The sequence below is a fragment of the Anopheles funestus genome, chromosome 2RL (assembly GCF_943734845.2).
Source record: "Anopheles funestus chromosome 2RL, idAnoFuneDA-416_04, whole genome shotgun sequence".
Classification (NCBI taxonomy): domain Eukaryota; kingdom Metazoa; phylum Arthropoda; class Insecta; order Diptera; family Culicidae; genus Anopheles; species Anopheles funestus.
The window spans coordinates 102,241,873-102,256,763 of NC_064598.1; the positions used below are offsets into that span (position 1 = coordinate 102,241,873).

The window sequence follows — 14,891 nt, forward strand, 5'->3', positions numbered from 1 at the left end:
CATACATTATTAGACATACATTTTTTTCGAACTGCTAATGATGATTCTGATTTATCCAGTGTACCCTTTCCTGGCAACTGTTCAGTTGAATTTAACCTTTTTTTATGCATACAATTTTCTTGTTTGGAACAATGTCATGTATTAAGGGTCTAGTTATTGCATTTGTTTATGAACAAAGATTTTGTATAGAAATAGAACATCAATAAATTTATATACTACTAGCTTACCCGGCAAACCTAGCTTTGCCCTTAAACATGCCTTTTGTAATGAAAGCAAACATTTTGAGTGTTCAATCTTGATTCGTGTGGTAGTATTAGAGTGACGATTAGAGAACATCGTTGATTATTTGAAAATTCTTAAATTATTGCCATTCTCAATCCTCAAGATATTCCCAATCAAAACAATTTCTTCTGCTCCTGTTGTGGCACTTCTTCTTCTTTTCTGCTACTTCAGGAGAAATTTCTGGCTTTCCTTGACGATTGGGATTTAATACCTGGTCCTTCCGTGTAAGGCGTCGATTCCACATGTACCACCTAGCCGCAAATCACTAAATAGCATTTTGGTTTTTTTTAGTTATTCGCACACTTGCTTTTTACTTATTTATCACTCACTTTACGCTTCAATGAATAACATTACACAAATAAATCGTCATGTGTACCTACTTTGATTTATTTATTCGTTAGAACTTTTTTGTTTCAGTAGTTATTCGTGTTGGAAAAATGACTATGCCTACTTGATTACTCCCGTATAAAAAACAGAAAAGAACTCATAATATTGGCCAGAGGCCACCTAGCGAAACGAAAAATAGCGGTAAACCTATTCTCATACCTAACGAACGTTTAGCGAAAATTTCAAACAAATCGGTTCAGCCGTTTAAGAGGAGTTTGCACACTAACACCGCGACACGAGAATTTTATATATATAGATATCTTCCGGACATAGCACATTCGTTTGAATAAACACAACAACATTTAAACTCCGTTTTCGTGTTTGCTACCACCAACATCGTGGTTTTATTATCGAAAATAACGAGTTTTTTGCTTTAGGTTAAAAGTCACTGCACAACTTATTTCGTAGTGTGATTCCATTCACTTTTTTAGTTGTCGCAACCAGACTCGATGCCGGTATCAAATCGGGGTTTTGTAAGCGGCTGTCTTCGCGATCAGCATTACTTGTCTGACATTACGTTTCCTGCCGGTCGGTCGTCGAAGTCACTGTCTCAAGGTACCCGCACATTGACTAATATTGGCAAAGTGGTACCATATTTGCGCATATTGAAATACGAAAACTGCAACATTGAAAAAACTGCAACCGGTATTTTTACGCCACCGTACCATTATTCATCGCCGGATGGTAAAGTTTAAGTTATTGTAATGGATCTTATAGCTGGGTTTTAGATAGATTTTTCTTATTGTGTGGGCAAAGAAAAGTTCGCTACGATAAGCACAGAACGACAAATGGCTCTCGAAAACAGCCATACAAAGTTTACTTTTTCCTAAAAAGCAGCAGCCAATAAATATTACCCTGCCCAGCCCAGTACGGTACGTGTTGTATACATTACGCAGTATGTTGCATGTAACAAGTTTTTAACCTCTTTTACGAAGAAGTACCACGAGGTCAGCATTGTATTGCGTAAACGTACTTTGGGAATATGTCATACCGTTGATTAACGAGCACCCATGGCCGATCGGTGAAAGGATCAGATGAAAAGACTGATTGCCATGTTATTACCCATTTTACAGCATGTGTTTTTAATTGTGCATCGGAAGCACTCCATCATAAAGGTATGCTTTGTTCGATGCTCACCACATCACTGTCATAAAGATGAAACTTATTGTTTTGCATACAGTTTTGTTACTTAAAGCATATGAAAGACCTACCTACAAGCACAAGGATTATTTTCGCGACAAACACAGTTTCATACAAAACAGAAATCAAATACAAAAATACCGGTGACATAAACTCAAAACCTGTTTCCCTGACATAATAAAGTCCTCTGCAGGATTCGATCAAGGCACCCATGCCGTATGTGATTTTCGAAAACCAAAAAAAAAAATCCTCGACCGATTTACTCCACATTTTGGGGTAGAGAAAGTTGTTTCTGCTTCGATTGCAAATGGTGTAGCGGTGGTGTGATGATGATGGATTTACGCGCCGATCACAGTTCATATGTTCAGTTTCGGGTTCCCGCTTTCGCTACTTCCATTACGCCATCGGACAGGATCGGTGAAGCGAATGCCGTCTTGCAGTCTGCTTCATACTATACGTACAAAATAGTCATGGAAGTGATGTGCAAGGAAAACAGAAAACGAAAGCATCCCCCGGGGGCCTTTTATGAAACGGATTTGTCCATCATTACGTACGTTGCTTCATTCATGCGTTATTTTTGACAGTGTGGTTAGAAGGAATAACCACATTTTTACACCTCACCAGCTTAGTCATAATCGTGGGCAATGAATGTGTTTGTCGGAAACATTTAGCCCGCAGCATTTCGTCCATTGGTCGATTAACTACTGTGCCATGTGATCAAATACAAAGGAGATACTCTCACTTCCTATGGTCGTGTGACAATCAATGTGACGGCAGGGTGAAAGAAGTTGGTAAATATTTTACACGTGAAATATTTTGATTATGTCTATTTTGAAATTTGAAGCTCGTCGAAAACGAAAAAAAGTATTGCAATGCATTGCATAATATAGTGGAAGAAAGAATGTTACGATACAAAGGAAATACGAACAGGCAAGATACAGCGTGTCCTACAAAAAATTATACATAAAGTGACCAAAAAAAATATATGACTATACAGTATGAAAACTGTATCATGAATCGCGAGCTCGTTATTGACGTTGAAATTCATTTGATAGAACCTTATCATTATACGTTCTCGCTGGAAACTCGCATTCTTCAAGAACACAATTTCGCTTCACTCTGGTCAAGATATTGTTCCCATAATTTGTTTTCCTTTGTCGCTTGAAGTGTCGTTTTTTAATGCCTTCATTATACCTCGAGCGAAACCAATTGCAATCCTTTCGCATCACAAACTGTGGAGAGAAAGATTGGGGAGCATAACACTAGTGCTGGTGCTGGTGCTAAATGCACCCAATCCTTTACCATTTACCTGCCACCTTGCCAGGCACGTTTAACACGTGAATTAGCGGAGATTTGGCTTCCGATTTTCATTCTATTCGAGTTGTCCAAGAATATCGGTGACCACCACCACGTTTGTGTGGCGTTCTTTTATTGTTTAATTTGTTTCTTGTTGCCTTGGGTGTGGGAAGGCCAATTGTTTCTGTTTTCTATTATCGTTCCTACAAAACTTAGAGAATTCTATTTGCGAACGATGCGGCGCTGCTTGCGTGCGAAGCGTGCGAAAAATCTCATTCGTTCATACCGATGCTGTTTGTAATTAACGCATTATTTCGCTATTCTATTTTGTCGCTACTGACTTTTCTCTCTACACCAGTGGACGGTCTTCGTGGTTGATGGATTCGTTTAGCTTTATCTTTGATTCACCAAGCGATTCAAGACGAATTGATTAGTTAACAGATTTTCTAGCGTTTCTTATTGCAACGGCAATGCTGGGTACGTTTCTTCCCATAATTTCTTTCTTGATAGTTGAAAAATTGTTCTTTGCATGGTAGAGCGCCTCAGAGGTCTGCATGCGATGCGCTGTGAGTTTTTGCACTTGATTTAATAGTTATTGCCGCTCCCAGCGCTCTTAAGCAGCCGCAGTACTTGCTTTATGATACAAAGAGAATCAAGTATGATCCGATCGTCGCACAATAAAGGTTGGACTATGATGGATGGGTCGTGAAGATGACATAATATATGCTTACTACTTCAATCATCAAACACAACGTAATGGTAGTGAACAAACGGAAAACGAATTACTATTTCTTGGTGACGGTTTAAAGATTTCTAGCATTCAATCGTAGAAAAGTCAGGAGCTAAATGTTGTTACAAAGCACGTGAAATACAGTGTACAGTTCGTTTGTGAATGCTTTTTTTATTTCACCCTTCTCTTACGATCCCAGTAAAAGAAAAAGCTAACACTTCCTTTAAGCTTACTGAAAATTGAGTTAAAGAAGAAAAGAACACATACCGTTCGTTTATCATGCTTCAATAATAACACTGTTCGCATCTTGTGGCACGGTGACCTAAAAAAACATTCTCCACAAAAGCAACAACCGAAACAACTTCTCCATCGATGGCAAATTAAAAAGTTGCGAGTAACGCAATAACAAAAAAAACATCAGCTTACCACCTACCTGGCAGACCTACACTAGTGCACAAACCAGCAAACGCAATGTGATATGCATAATCAATTCATCATTGCCCTTCATCGTCAAGATTCATGCGTTTATGACACCCGCACTGTGTGTGCTTGGCAAAAAAATATCTCTCAATCCATCATCCCCTTGCGTGGCATCAACCTCGGTTGTGGTCACGGTTTAGGACATTAGCCTTGACTGACCAATAGTTAGCCAGATGCCCAACAGTACACATTTTTCTCTCACCCGCCATTGATCATGGCCATGAGCGTATACAACTAATCGTAACTACCAGTATGACTGATGCGTGTTATTCCGCATACGAGGTGCCACCAAAAACCACGAACCTAAACGTCTATTGTTTGCAAGGAATGGTCTAACAAAACTACCAGTGAGTAGTTTTTGCGGTGTTTTATGCGTCCACTTGGACATGCCACCACATCCAGTACACAATGGCTGTTGTTACCATTCGGTGTTCGGTGTCTATACTACCAAATGTAATGGTCCAAAAATGATATACCTTAGTTGTGGTTAGATCCAGCGTTTATCCGGCATCGAATAAATACACGGCTGGATAAACCAACAAATGCTGTTCGTGTTTGATTCCAAATATCTATATCTATAAAATTTCCTATTTCTTCTTGTTTTACAGTGTACCGATCTTCAAAAACCTCCCGGAAGATACGCTCTGCAAGATATCCGATGTGCTGGAAGAGTGCTACTACCAGAAAGATGATTATATCATCCGTCAGGGTGCCCGTGGTGATACATTCTTCATCATCTCCAAGGGTCAGGTACGCGTAACGATACGTCAACCGGACACGCAGGAAGAAAAATTTATCCGCACTCTTGGGAAAGGCGATTTCTTTGGCGAAAAAGCGCTGCAAGGGTAGGTGTTTTGTCTAGCATAATAAATGAGCAATAGTAATACTGATTTCACTCATCTAAAACGTATCTTTGAATGAACAGGGATGATCTGCGCACTGCAAACATTATCTGTGACTCACCGGAAGGAGTTACCTGTTTGGTGATCGACCGGGACACTTTCAATCAGCTGATCTCGAATTTGGATGAAATCCGAAACCGCTACAACGATGAAGGAGTTAGCGAGCGGAAAAAGTATGTACCTTATATGACTCTATCTTGTTGAATGGTGCAGTTAACCTTGTGCTAATGTCGGTATGATCATTTTAGAATCTACGAAGAGTTCCGGGAGGTGAAGCTTTCGGATCTCCGCGTTATCTCCACGCTCGGTGTCGGTGGCTTTGGACGTGTAGAGCTGGTTCAGCTTGCCCAAGATAAATCGAGATCGTTCGCACTGAAGCAGATGAAAAAGGCGCAGATTGTAGAGACACGTCAGCAGCAGCACATTATGTCGGAAAAGGAAATAATGAGCGAGGCAAACTGTGACTTCATCGTAAAGCTGTACAAAACGTTCAAGGATCGGAAGTACCTGTACATGCTAATGGAGAGCTGTCTCGGTGGTGAACTATGGACGATTCTACGCGACCGTGGACACTTTGACGATGGTACCACGCGCTTTTATACAGCCTGTGTGGTCGAGGCGTTCGACTATCTGCACTCGCGCAACATCATTTACCGCGACCTGAAACCGGAGAACCTGCTTCTAGACGTATCTGGGTATGTGAAGCTGGTTGATTTTGGATTCGCCAAAAAGTTGCAATCAGGTAGGGGATTTTTAAATGAAAACTATGTCTGAATGAACAATCATCAAAATCTGCATCTCTGCCAAACCTAGGTCGAAAAACATGGACATTCTGTGGGACACCGGAGTACGTTGCACCCGAAGTAATTCTCAACCGAGGACATGACATCAGCGCTGACTACTGGTCACTTGGAGTGCTCATGTTTGAGTTACTGACTGGTAAGTATATTTAGTGTTTTTTCGTCACTAGTTTTGGTCTTCTGACGTGATTTGTTCTTTCCACACAGGTACGCCACCGTTCACTGGTGCAGATCCGATGCGCACGTACAACATCATCCTGAAGGGTATCGATGCGATCGAGTTCCCGCGCAACATCACCCGCAATGCCAGTGCGTTGATCAAGAAACTATGTCGAGACAATCCAACCGAACGTCTCGGGTACCAACGAGGTGGCATCAGTGAAATCCAAAAGCACAAGTAAAAACCTCACAATGTAGCAATGAAAAATAACACCTAAAACTAATTTCCCGTTTCTCTGTTTGAATAGATGGTTCGACGGCTTCTACTGGGAAGGATTGCGGAATCGTTCACTACCTCCTCCGATCCTGCCGAAGGTACAGAGCGTCGTCGATACGGCTAACTTCGATGATTATCCGGCCGATCCCGACGGTCCACCGCCGGACGATCTGTCCGGATGGGATGATGATTTCTAAGCTTCGCATCTTTCATTCTTCAAGATCTTTCGCGCTAAAATTCTTTTAAAGTTTTGTTTTTCGTCCCGCAGTGTAGAGAGCCTTTATCTCGTACATGTGTATTTTTGTTCCTTCAGGAGAATTTTTAACGTTGTGTGTCCGATGTGTTTGACTGTGGGGTGGATGATGGTGCGTGGGATTAAAGGTCGCTTGTGGGACGAATGTTTTCAAACGTAATTGTTGTAGCGTTTTATATAATTATTTTTACAAATTTTATCATTTTATCCATTACTCAACAAGAGAGAGATGTGCAACAAGAGAAGACGGGTACAAATGTATTTTTAAAATGGGCGCAAAAGAAAACATTAAAACTAGAAACATAAACGCATATAGATAATTGAACCACAAGTAGAGGATTGAGAACAGCATCGCCCATGTCATGTAGATGGAGAGACTTGTCCTTTGTGATCCATCTCTTTTCTTTGCGTAAAATTTGCGAGTATGGAGCGCCTATCGTCTCCAGCTAGCTAACAAATGATCATCCAACTATTACGTAACACTAGTAGAGGGTACGGGAGTTACTGCCAGCGTTACGATTTGTTCTTAATGTTGTGCAATTGAGATTCTGTAAAATATACATATTAAACGTTTGTACATAAAATGCCCGTCAAAATTCACGAATAGATGCATAGTAACACAATTATTGTTTCACAGATTAACTTTCAAAATCATGGAGATCGTGAAGCAGTGATCGCTTGTGTTTTAAATAGGTATGAGCTGTAGCTGTATGAATCACGCAAACTAGTTTCCTTTCAGCGGCTGATTAGAAATCAGAAATAGTTTCTAGGGCTTAAATCTCAGAGACAATAAATTCGTTTTCTGTGTACTCTGGGGGTAGTATCGTTCGTAATTTAACCATTGAAAGAAAATATGCCATATTTCCTATTTGTTTACAGTAAAAGTGCTGGTACAAGCAAAACGAAAATACAATAGTAATTTCATAGTAAACTATCTACATACTAAACTTTCTGAATCGGTTAGAAATCGGTCAAAACACGGAAAAACCGATTTGCACTGCAGTTTTCCCCCTCTGGTGGGCGTGAGGGGGGTGGTGGGTGGTCGGAAGGTGTTTTCCACGCTCCTCTTGACGAGATGCGTCGATTGAGGGGTCACACGATGGTCTTTGGCCGGAAAATTTGGTACCCCATAAACGCTTTTCCGGCTGGTGTGTCCTGAGGGTGTGGAAATCGATGCGGGTGGGGGTGGAATTAGGTGAAGGACGTCCACCCGCGCATTTCCGCCGAACACCCCAAAGCCGTAGCTCGGCTAGAAATCGGTCAAAACACGGAAAACCCGATTTCCGCTGCAGTTTTCCCCCTCTGGTGGGCGTGAGGGGGGTGGTGGGAGGTCGGAATGTTGTTTTCCACGCTCCTCTTGACGAGACGCGTCGATTGAGGGGTCACACGATGGTGTTTGGCCGGAAAATTTGGTACCCCCAAAAACGCTTTTCCGGCTGGTGTGCCCTGAAGGTGTGGAAATCGATGCGGGTGGGAGTGGAAGTAGGTGAAGGACGTCCACCCGCGCATTTCCGCCGAACACCCCAAAGCCGTAGCTCGGCTAGAAATCGGTGAAAACACGGAAAAACCGATTTCCGCTGCAGTTTTCCCTCTCTGGTGGGCGTGAGGGGGGTGGTGGGTGGTCGGGGAGGTGTTTTCCACGCTCCTCCCGGCGAGACGCGTCGATTGAGGGGTCACACGATGGTGTTTGCCGGGAAAATGTGGTACCCCCAAAATCGCTTTTCCGGCTGGTGTGCCCTGAGGGTGTGGAAATCGATGCGGGTGGGAGTGGAACTAGGTGAAGGACGTCCACCCGCGCATTTCCGCCGAACACCCCAAAGCCGTAGCTCGGCTAGAAATCGGTCAAAACACGGAAAAACCGATTTCCGCTGCAGTTTTCCCCCTCTGGTGGGCGTGAGGGGGGTGGTGGGTGGTCGGGGAGGTGTTTTCCACGCTCCTCCCGGCGAGACGCGTCGATTGAGGGGTCACACGATGGTGTTTGCCGGAAAAATGTGGTACCCCCAAAATCGCTTTTCCGGCTGGTGTGCCCTGAGGGTGTGGAAATCGATGCGGGTGGGAGTGGAACTAGGTGAAGGACGTCCACCCGCGCATTTCCGCCGAACACCCCAAAGCCGTAGCTCGGCTAGAAATCGGTGAAAACACGGAAAAACCGATTTCCGCTGCAGTTTTCCCTCTCTGGTGGGCGTGAGGGGGGTGGTGGGTGGTCGGGGAGGTGTTTTCCACGCTCCTCCCGGCGAGACGCGTCGATTGAGGGGTCACACGATGGTGTTTGCCGGGAAAATGTGGTACCCCCAAAATCGCTTTTCCGGCTGGTGTGCCCTGAGGGTGTGGAAATCGATGCGGGTGGGAGTGGAACTAGGTGGAGGACGTCCACCCGCGCATTTCCGCCGAACACCCCAAAGCCGTAGCTCGGCTAGAAATCGGTGAAAACACGGAAAAACCGATTTCCGCTGCAGTTTTCCCTCTCTGGTGGGCGTGAGGGGGGTGGTGGGTGGTCGGGGAGGTGTTTTCCACGCTCCTCCCGGCGAGACGCGTCGATTGAGGGGTCACACGATGGTGTTTGCCGGGAAAATGTGGTACCCCCAAAATCGCTTTTCCGGCTGGTGTGCCCTGAGGGTGTGGAAATCGATGCGGGTGGGAGTGGAACTAGGTGGAGGACGTCCACCCGCGCATTTCCGCCGAACACCCCAAAGCCGTAACTCGGCTAGAAATCGGTGAAAACACGGAAAAACCGATTTCCGCTGCAGTTTTCCCTCTCTGGTGGGCGTGAGGGGGGTGGTGGGTGGTCGGAAAACTGTTTTCCACGCTCCTCTTGACGAGACGCGTCGATTGAGGGGTAACACGATGGTGTTTGGCCGGAAAATGTGATACCCCCAAAAACGCTTTTCCGGCTGGTGTGCCCTGAGGGTGTGGAAATCGATGCGGGTGGGAGTGGAACTAGGTGGAGGACGTCCACCCGCGCATTTCCGCCGAACACCCCAAAGCCGTAGCTCGGCTAGAAATCGGTGAAAACACGGAAAAACCGATTTCCGCTGCAGTTTTCCCCCTCTGGTGGGCGTGAGGGGGGTGGTGGGTGGTCGGAAGGTTGTTTTCCACGCTCCTCCCGGTGAGACGCGTCGATTGAGGGGTCACACGATAGTGTTTGGCCGGTCCTTCGTCAGCTGGTCCCAAACAATTATCATGAAAACGAACGTTTTTCTGAATTTTGGTACCAAGAGAACATACCAGGCAAGAGGTAACACTAATCCTGGTGCGTATGCGTTTGCATACCTTTCGGCTGATTATTTAAAATAAAAATGCATCGCTAATTGCATATATTTAGGCGCAAAACGAAATGTGCTATAAAAGTTAATATCTGACTAATAGATGGCGCTAAAAGCAGTATGGAGAAAAGTTTCATACATTGACTAATAGATGGCGCTCAAGTGTCAGATTTGAATTGTAGTGCGGTTTAGTTCCGTATAGATGTCGCTAGTAGATATTTTATAACGGCCAACAGACAAATGTTACCTCCTGCTTTGGATGCTCTCCTGTTACCCGGATCAAATTTTTCTTTTGAACATTGGAACAATTTGAGCATCGAAAACGCGTTTTTCGGTAGCAACAATTTTGAACGATGCGTTAAGCAAATGTTTTAATAAGGAGATGATTTGTTCACCTTTTCTTTTTCTATTAATTTACGCCATAATCTTTTGAGTTGTCATTTGTTTATTTAGAAAAAATGAAAATTATCCCAAATAACCATATTTTAACAAACGATGCCAATCGTATTAAACTTTTAGCTAGCTTACACGCAAATCAGTGCTTCCATGTGCAGTTTAGTTGTAACTTGCCATCATTTCTCTTTGGCAGGCGTAGCGGTCAGCACTTTGTTGATGTCTTCGTAAGCCGCCCGTAGACAATCGACAAATTCACGCCCATTTCGGTGCGATTTGTAGCTCGTAACGACACTTCCCAAATAACCGTCCTGTATATTATATCCGATGCCATATCCATCCTTTACAACTGGTCCGAATCCACCGGCCAGGAGAGCCGGCGATGAAAGTGTACTAGTCGACAGAATGTTATGATTGATGGCCGCATAGGCGGGATCTTGGTAGAGTGCCGGCAACGGGAGCCCATTCTTTTGTGCCGTATGCCGCAAACCGAACAAATGTCTATCGAAACCCTGGCCCATTGCGGCATCCCTCGTTAATTGTCCGTGTACGGTAGAACACTCATTCATCATATCGCGCAATTCGGCGGCACCTTTTTTCTCCGCTCCTTCACGCCTTTCCATTTCCTCGCAAAATGCCTTCGTATCGAACGTACACGATCCATGGCGGAATGCGGCCGTACTGCACGATTCGCAGGTGGCCACAAAGTTGCCATGCTGCTTGTAATATGCCAGCTGGAAACCTAGTTGCATTACCGAATCAGGACTGATGCGCTACTTTTTGCAGACACTCTTGTTTATTCCTTCGTACTTCATGTAGCTCATGTCGAGCGAATCGATGATTGCATTGTGGTTGTTTTCAGCCGTCCGGACGGCAGCCTTAACGCGATCATCGAGTGTAAATTCGATCGGAACAATCGCTTCGTTCGATTAACAAATTATTTCACACTTTAAAAACTGCCGAAAATGGGTACTTCTTCTTCTTCTTTTAGCGAGGGCTTGCCACGGTACGACTAAGGAATCCAGCTTCCTGGGCCTTCCTTTGTTACACTGTAGGATTGTACACAGTGTGCACAAGTACCTCTATTTATGTTGGGACCGACAGCAGATGGCCATATGTCCTGAAAATGGGTACATGCCGGCCATCATTCAATGATGAGGTTTGACAGGTTAATGCTGTGTGATTTTGACAGCATTGTTTACAAGTCCCAGCATTAAAACGTCAAAAGCTGCCAGCAAGATTACCGAAACGGGCAGCATAAAATAACTTTTATTTTTCATATGAAAATTCCATGAACTGTTAAATTTTTAAATTCGCATATCTCGAGAAATGGCTGTATAAATATTTGCTTTCCTCCCCAGATTATCGTAATAAATGTTAATATTCCAAGTTTGCAGCAGGGCACGTGGGACCTGCCATCGCTGTCATCCTTCAAACACGAAGCTGCCATCGGTGTTTCCTGCAGGCGTTTGGTGCTTGAATAGGTTAGAACGCTTCAACAAAATGGATTTTTTTGTAATCGATCCGATCGGAGACACTGCAGCAAATGAAGGTTCATCTTTTGCACCCGTTCCCCGGTTACCTGGTGCATTGATTAACACATTCGATGGTACAGTACATTGTGAGGAAGCAAAATGTACGACAGCATCGACAGATAGTGACGACGAAGATTATGCAGGTAGGTACAAAACTTCCATACGTTTTTTGTACTGAAAAAGCATTACAACAATTTTCTTCTTCAGGTCTTCCTCCCCCTGGTCAGAGTATTTCAAAAATACTAAATAAAGATGATATCGTTGAAATGGATCGTGTGTCATGGAAGCGACAGTTTGCGGACAACGAAACGGCTTCAGTAACATCTGCCAAAAGTACCTTTTTGATGACAAAGAAAAAGCAACGTCAATATGATTTATGTCGCACGGACGTCGCAGCAGAGCTAAAAAATGCCGTTTTAACACCAAGCATCGAGAAAAAAGAAGATATTGCCCACTTAGCCATGTCCGACAATGCTCTTAAAAAGCTGAACAGGGTAAGATATGTTTAACGAGGAGAGGGTACTTAAATTTATCTTGCGCCTGTCTGATGACATATTCGACAGCTGAAACCGCTACATGGATGCTCAACTAATTTACCTAGACTCAAAACGCTTTAATGCAATACCCGCTCATTGTAATCTTAGCGGAATTAACGCGACTCGTCGTTTCTGTAGCTTTGCTTTCCGTCGTAAGGCCAATGAGAAAGAAAACGTAATACGTTCGAGATGGTCGTTTCATTTTAAACGATACGATTGCTTCGAATGTGTTGCACTGATCTGGTACAGAAAACACATCGTTTAAAGAGTATAACAATGTGCTGGTACCATGGTCCTACATAATCCTTTTAAACGGGGTTTGCAAACAGGCTGTGAGTCTTGCTACATTTTTATGAGGTCTTTGTATGGATTGATGCCTTCTTTAGTAATCTGATATAAGTTGTGTAAAATGATATCAACCACCCGGTTACAAAATCAACTTTAACTACTAACATGTTTTCCGTTTTACAAATTGCAGCTGCAGCGTAAAAAAACAAAAGGCAAAAATTGGTTTGGTTTGGCTGCTCCTGAGATTACCCCGGAACTACAGAACGAACTAACGCTGATGAAGATGCGCTCCATATTAGATCCAAAACAATCCTTCAAGCGTGTTGATAAACGAAAAACGCCCAAATACTTCGAAATCGGCAAGATTATTGATTCCCCGTTGGACCACTTCAATGAACGAGGCACCAAGAAGCTGAAATCAAAATCCCTTGTCGACGAACTGTTAGCCGATGCAGAGTTTCAAAAGATCAACAAACGCAAATACGCAGAATCGCTTGAAAGGCAGAAGAAAAAGGCCTACAACAAGGCGATAATGAAGATGAAGAAGGAAAAAAAGAAGAGCAAGAAAAAATAAAGTAAACCGTAGTTACTGTTTAATAGATAAAAAATCGATCACTTTCGTTGCGATCATATCGTACGCTTTGGCCAGTTGGGAGTTAGGAAACTTCAAACAAACGGGCGTCCCTGCGTCGCTGCATTGCATAACGTCCTTTTCGATCGGAACACGCGCAAGCACTTCGATCGAAAGTTCCTCTACATACTTGTCGGTCAAATTTTCTGCTAACTCTATTCGGTTCGAACAGTTATCACAAACGACGTGGCTCATGTTTTCTACCAAACCGATCAACGGTACTTGAAGCGTCCGATACATTTGTGCTCCTTTTTTCGTAATATCTAGAGCTGCAGCTTGAGGAGAGCTGATCAACACTACTCCATCGATGGGTATATTTTGACTGAGCGAAAGATGTACATCACCAGTTCCGGGCGGTGTGTCAACGATCAAGATATCGAGTTGGCCCCAGAATGCACCCTTCAGTAACCGCTGAATGGCGGACATTACCAGTGGACCACGCCAAACCACGGGTCCCGTTTCGACCAGTAAACCCATGGATAAGCTATCAGAAGATAATAAAATAATAGTATTACTAGGTATATATTTTCCTACGTTATACTCTACCACTTGCCATTTAACACCGTAATTGACCAATGGAATCATTCTGTTTTGTTCATCTACCAGTGGTGCTTCGCTAATGTTCATCATTCTGGGAACGGATGGGCCAAATATGTCCCCGTCTAACAATCCCACTGTCTTGCCATGGCGAGCCAGTGTAACGGCAAGATTCACGGCCGTTGTTGTCTTACCTACACCACCCTTCCCGGACGAAACTACGACAATGTTTTGTACACCCGGTAGCGGCATTCTTTTTGGTAAGCTCCTAGCCATCAACTCGGCTTGTCGTTGATTTACTTTCGAACATAACATTTTGGATCCCGTATTTAACCATAGCCTAGTAGACTGATGTGCAGCTAAAACACACGTTGAACTGTTGAATATCATTTGGTTTCGACGATGTCGGCTTTTGTGTAGTTTCGTAAACTTCGCACCGGATAGTATGTTTGTTTATTTTGACACAATTTGGCATTTGATGAAACTGATGAAAAATAACAAAAATGGTCAACTGTCAACCAACCAAACCAAGCAGCGGGAACCAAGCAAATATTGGTCCTTAATAATAAGTAAATAGAAAAAAAATATTTCCTATCTTTATGATTAAACAAAGGAAACTTCGCTTTCGAACTCACCTGTGTTCCCACAGACATGCGGAGCTGTTGGTACGTTGGAGACCCTGGATTGGAACCTTCTCCGGAGACGTTTGGTTGGGACCGTCTTCGTAGTCTTTTGTTGGAGCCGGATTTGTTTCGTCGCTGTTGGTTTAGCATCGGTTCTGGAGCCGATTACGAGTCCCCTATGCTGAAAGGTTCCCCAATCAAACAACCAACCCCAGCAACTGTGCTTCTCTCTCTAATTAAAGACTACCGACAAAAATAACAACTGAATCTGTTGGTAATTCGGATGCAACCGTTGGTAATGGGCTGTTTTTTCATAAGGTTATAATGACGATTCTTCATTTTCAAATATGTTCAACATATTTTTAGACAGCACCAATTG

At 43.5% G+C, this 14,891-nt stretch overlaps 3 protein-coding genes across 6 annotated transcripts in view; 2 read left to right on the forward strand and 1 right to left on the reverse strand.

Annotated features, from left to right (window-relative positions):
• The window catches only part of LOC125762127 (cGMP-dependent protein kinase, isozyme 2 forms cD4/T1/T3A/T3B), a 77,414-nt gene extending 69,899 nt beyond the window's left edge, over window positions 1-7,515 (forward strand). For all 4 annotated transcript variants that reach the window (XM_049423918.1, XM_049423920.1, XM_049423916.1 and 1 more), the window contains 6 exons: window positions 4,924-5,160; window positions 5,241-5,390; window positions 5,466-5,959; window positions 6,031-6,156; window positions 6,225-6,414; window positions 6,485-7,515. In XM_049423918.1, coding sequence (XP_049279875.1) covers window positions 4,924-5,160; window positions 5,241-5,390; window positions 5,466-5,959; window positions 6,031-6,156; window positions 6,225-6,414; window positions 6,485-6,650 — 1,363 coding nt within the window. In that variant the 3' untranslated portion in view covers window positions 6,651-7,515. The remainder of the gene's footprint in view (window positions 1-4,923; window positions 5,161-5,240; window positions 5,391-5,465; window positions 5,960-6,030; window positions 6,157-6,224; window positions 6,415-6,484) is intronic.
• A 4,088-nt stretch (window positions 7,516-11,603) lies between these two features.
• Window positions 11,604-13,329, forward strand: LOC125763009 (uncharacterized). Its single transcript, XM_049425698.1, has 3 exons — window positions 11,604-12,040; window positions 12,105-12,391; window positions 12,912-13,329. The coding sequence occupies exons 1-3, from the start codon at window positions 11,737-11,739 to the stop codon at window positions 13,293-13,295; spliced, it is 975 nt and encodes a 324-aa protein (XP_049281655.1). The 5' UTR covers window positions 11,604-11,736; the 3' UTR covers window positions 13,296-13,329.
• On the reverse strand, window positions 13,293-14,389 carry LOC125763012 (iron-sulfur protein NUBPL). The gene is made up of 2 exons (XM_049425705.1): window positions 13,906-14,389; window positions 13,293-13,836 (listed from the first exon to the last, which is right to left on the reverse strand). Exons 1-2 carry the CDS (start codon window positions 14,277-14,279, stop codon window positions 13,308-13,310), a joined length of 903 nt encoding a protein of 300 aa, XP_049281662.1. The 5' UTR covers window positions 14,280-14,389; the 3' UTR covers window positions 13,293-13,307.
• Between the last annotated feature and the right edge of the window lie 502 nt (window positions 14,390-14,891).

Bases quoted from the DNA above. Each gene is read 5' to 3' on its own strand.
- LOC125763009 (XM_049425698.1), top strand. From the start codon at position 11,737: ATGTTAATATTCCAAGTTTGCAGCAGGGCACGTGGGACCTGCCATCGC. The intron at 12,041-12,104 runs GTAGGTACAAAA...TTTCTTCTTCAG, and splicing joins TGACGACGAAGATTATGCAG to GTCTTCCTCCCCCTGGTCAG. The intron at 12,392-12,911 runs GTAAGATATGTT...TACAAATTGCAG, and splicing joins CTCTTAAAAAGCTGAACAGG to CTGCAGCGTAAAAAAACAAA.
- LOC125763012 (XM_049425705.1), bottom strand. From the start codon at position 14,279: ATGATATTCAACAGTTCAACGTGTGTTTTAGCTGCACATCAGTCTACT. The intron at 13,837-13,905 runs GCAAGTGGTAGA...ATCTTCTGATAG, and splicing joins GTCAATTACGGTGTTAAATG to CTTATCCATGGGTTTACTGG.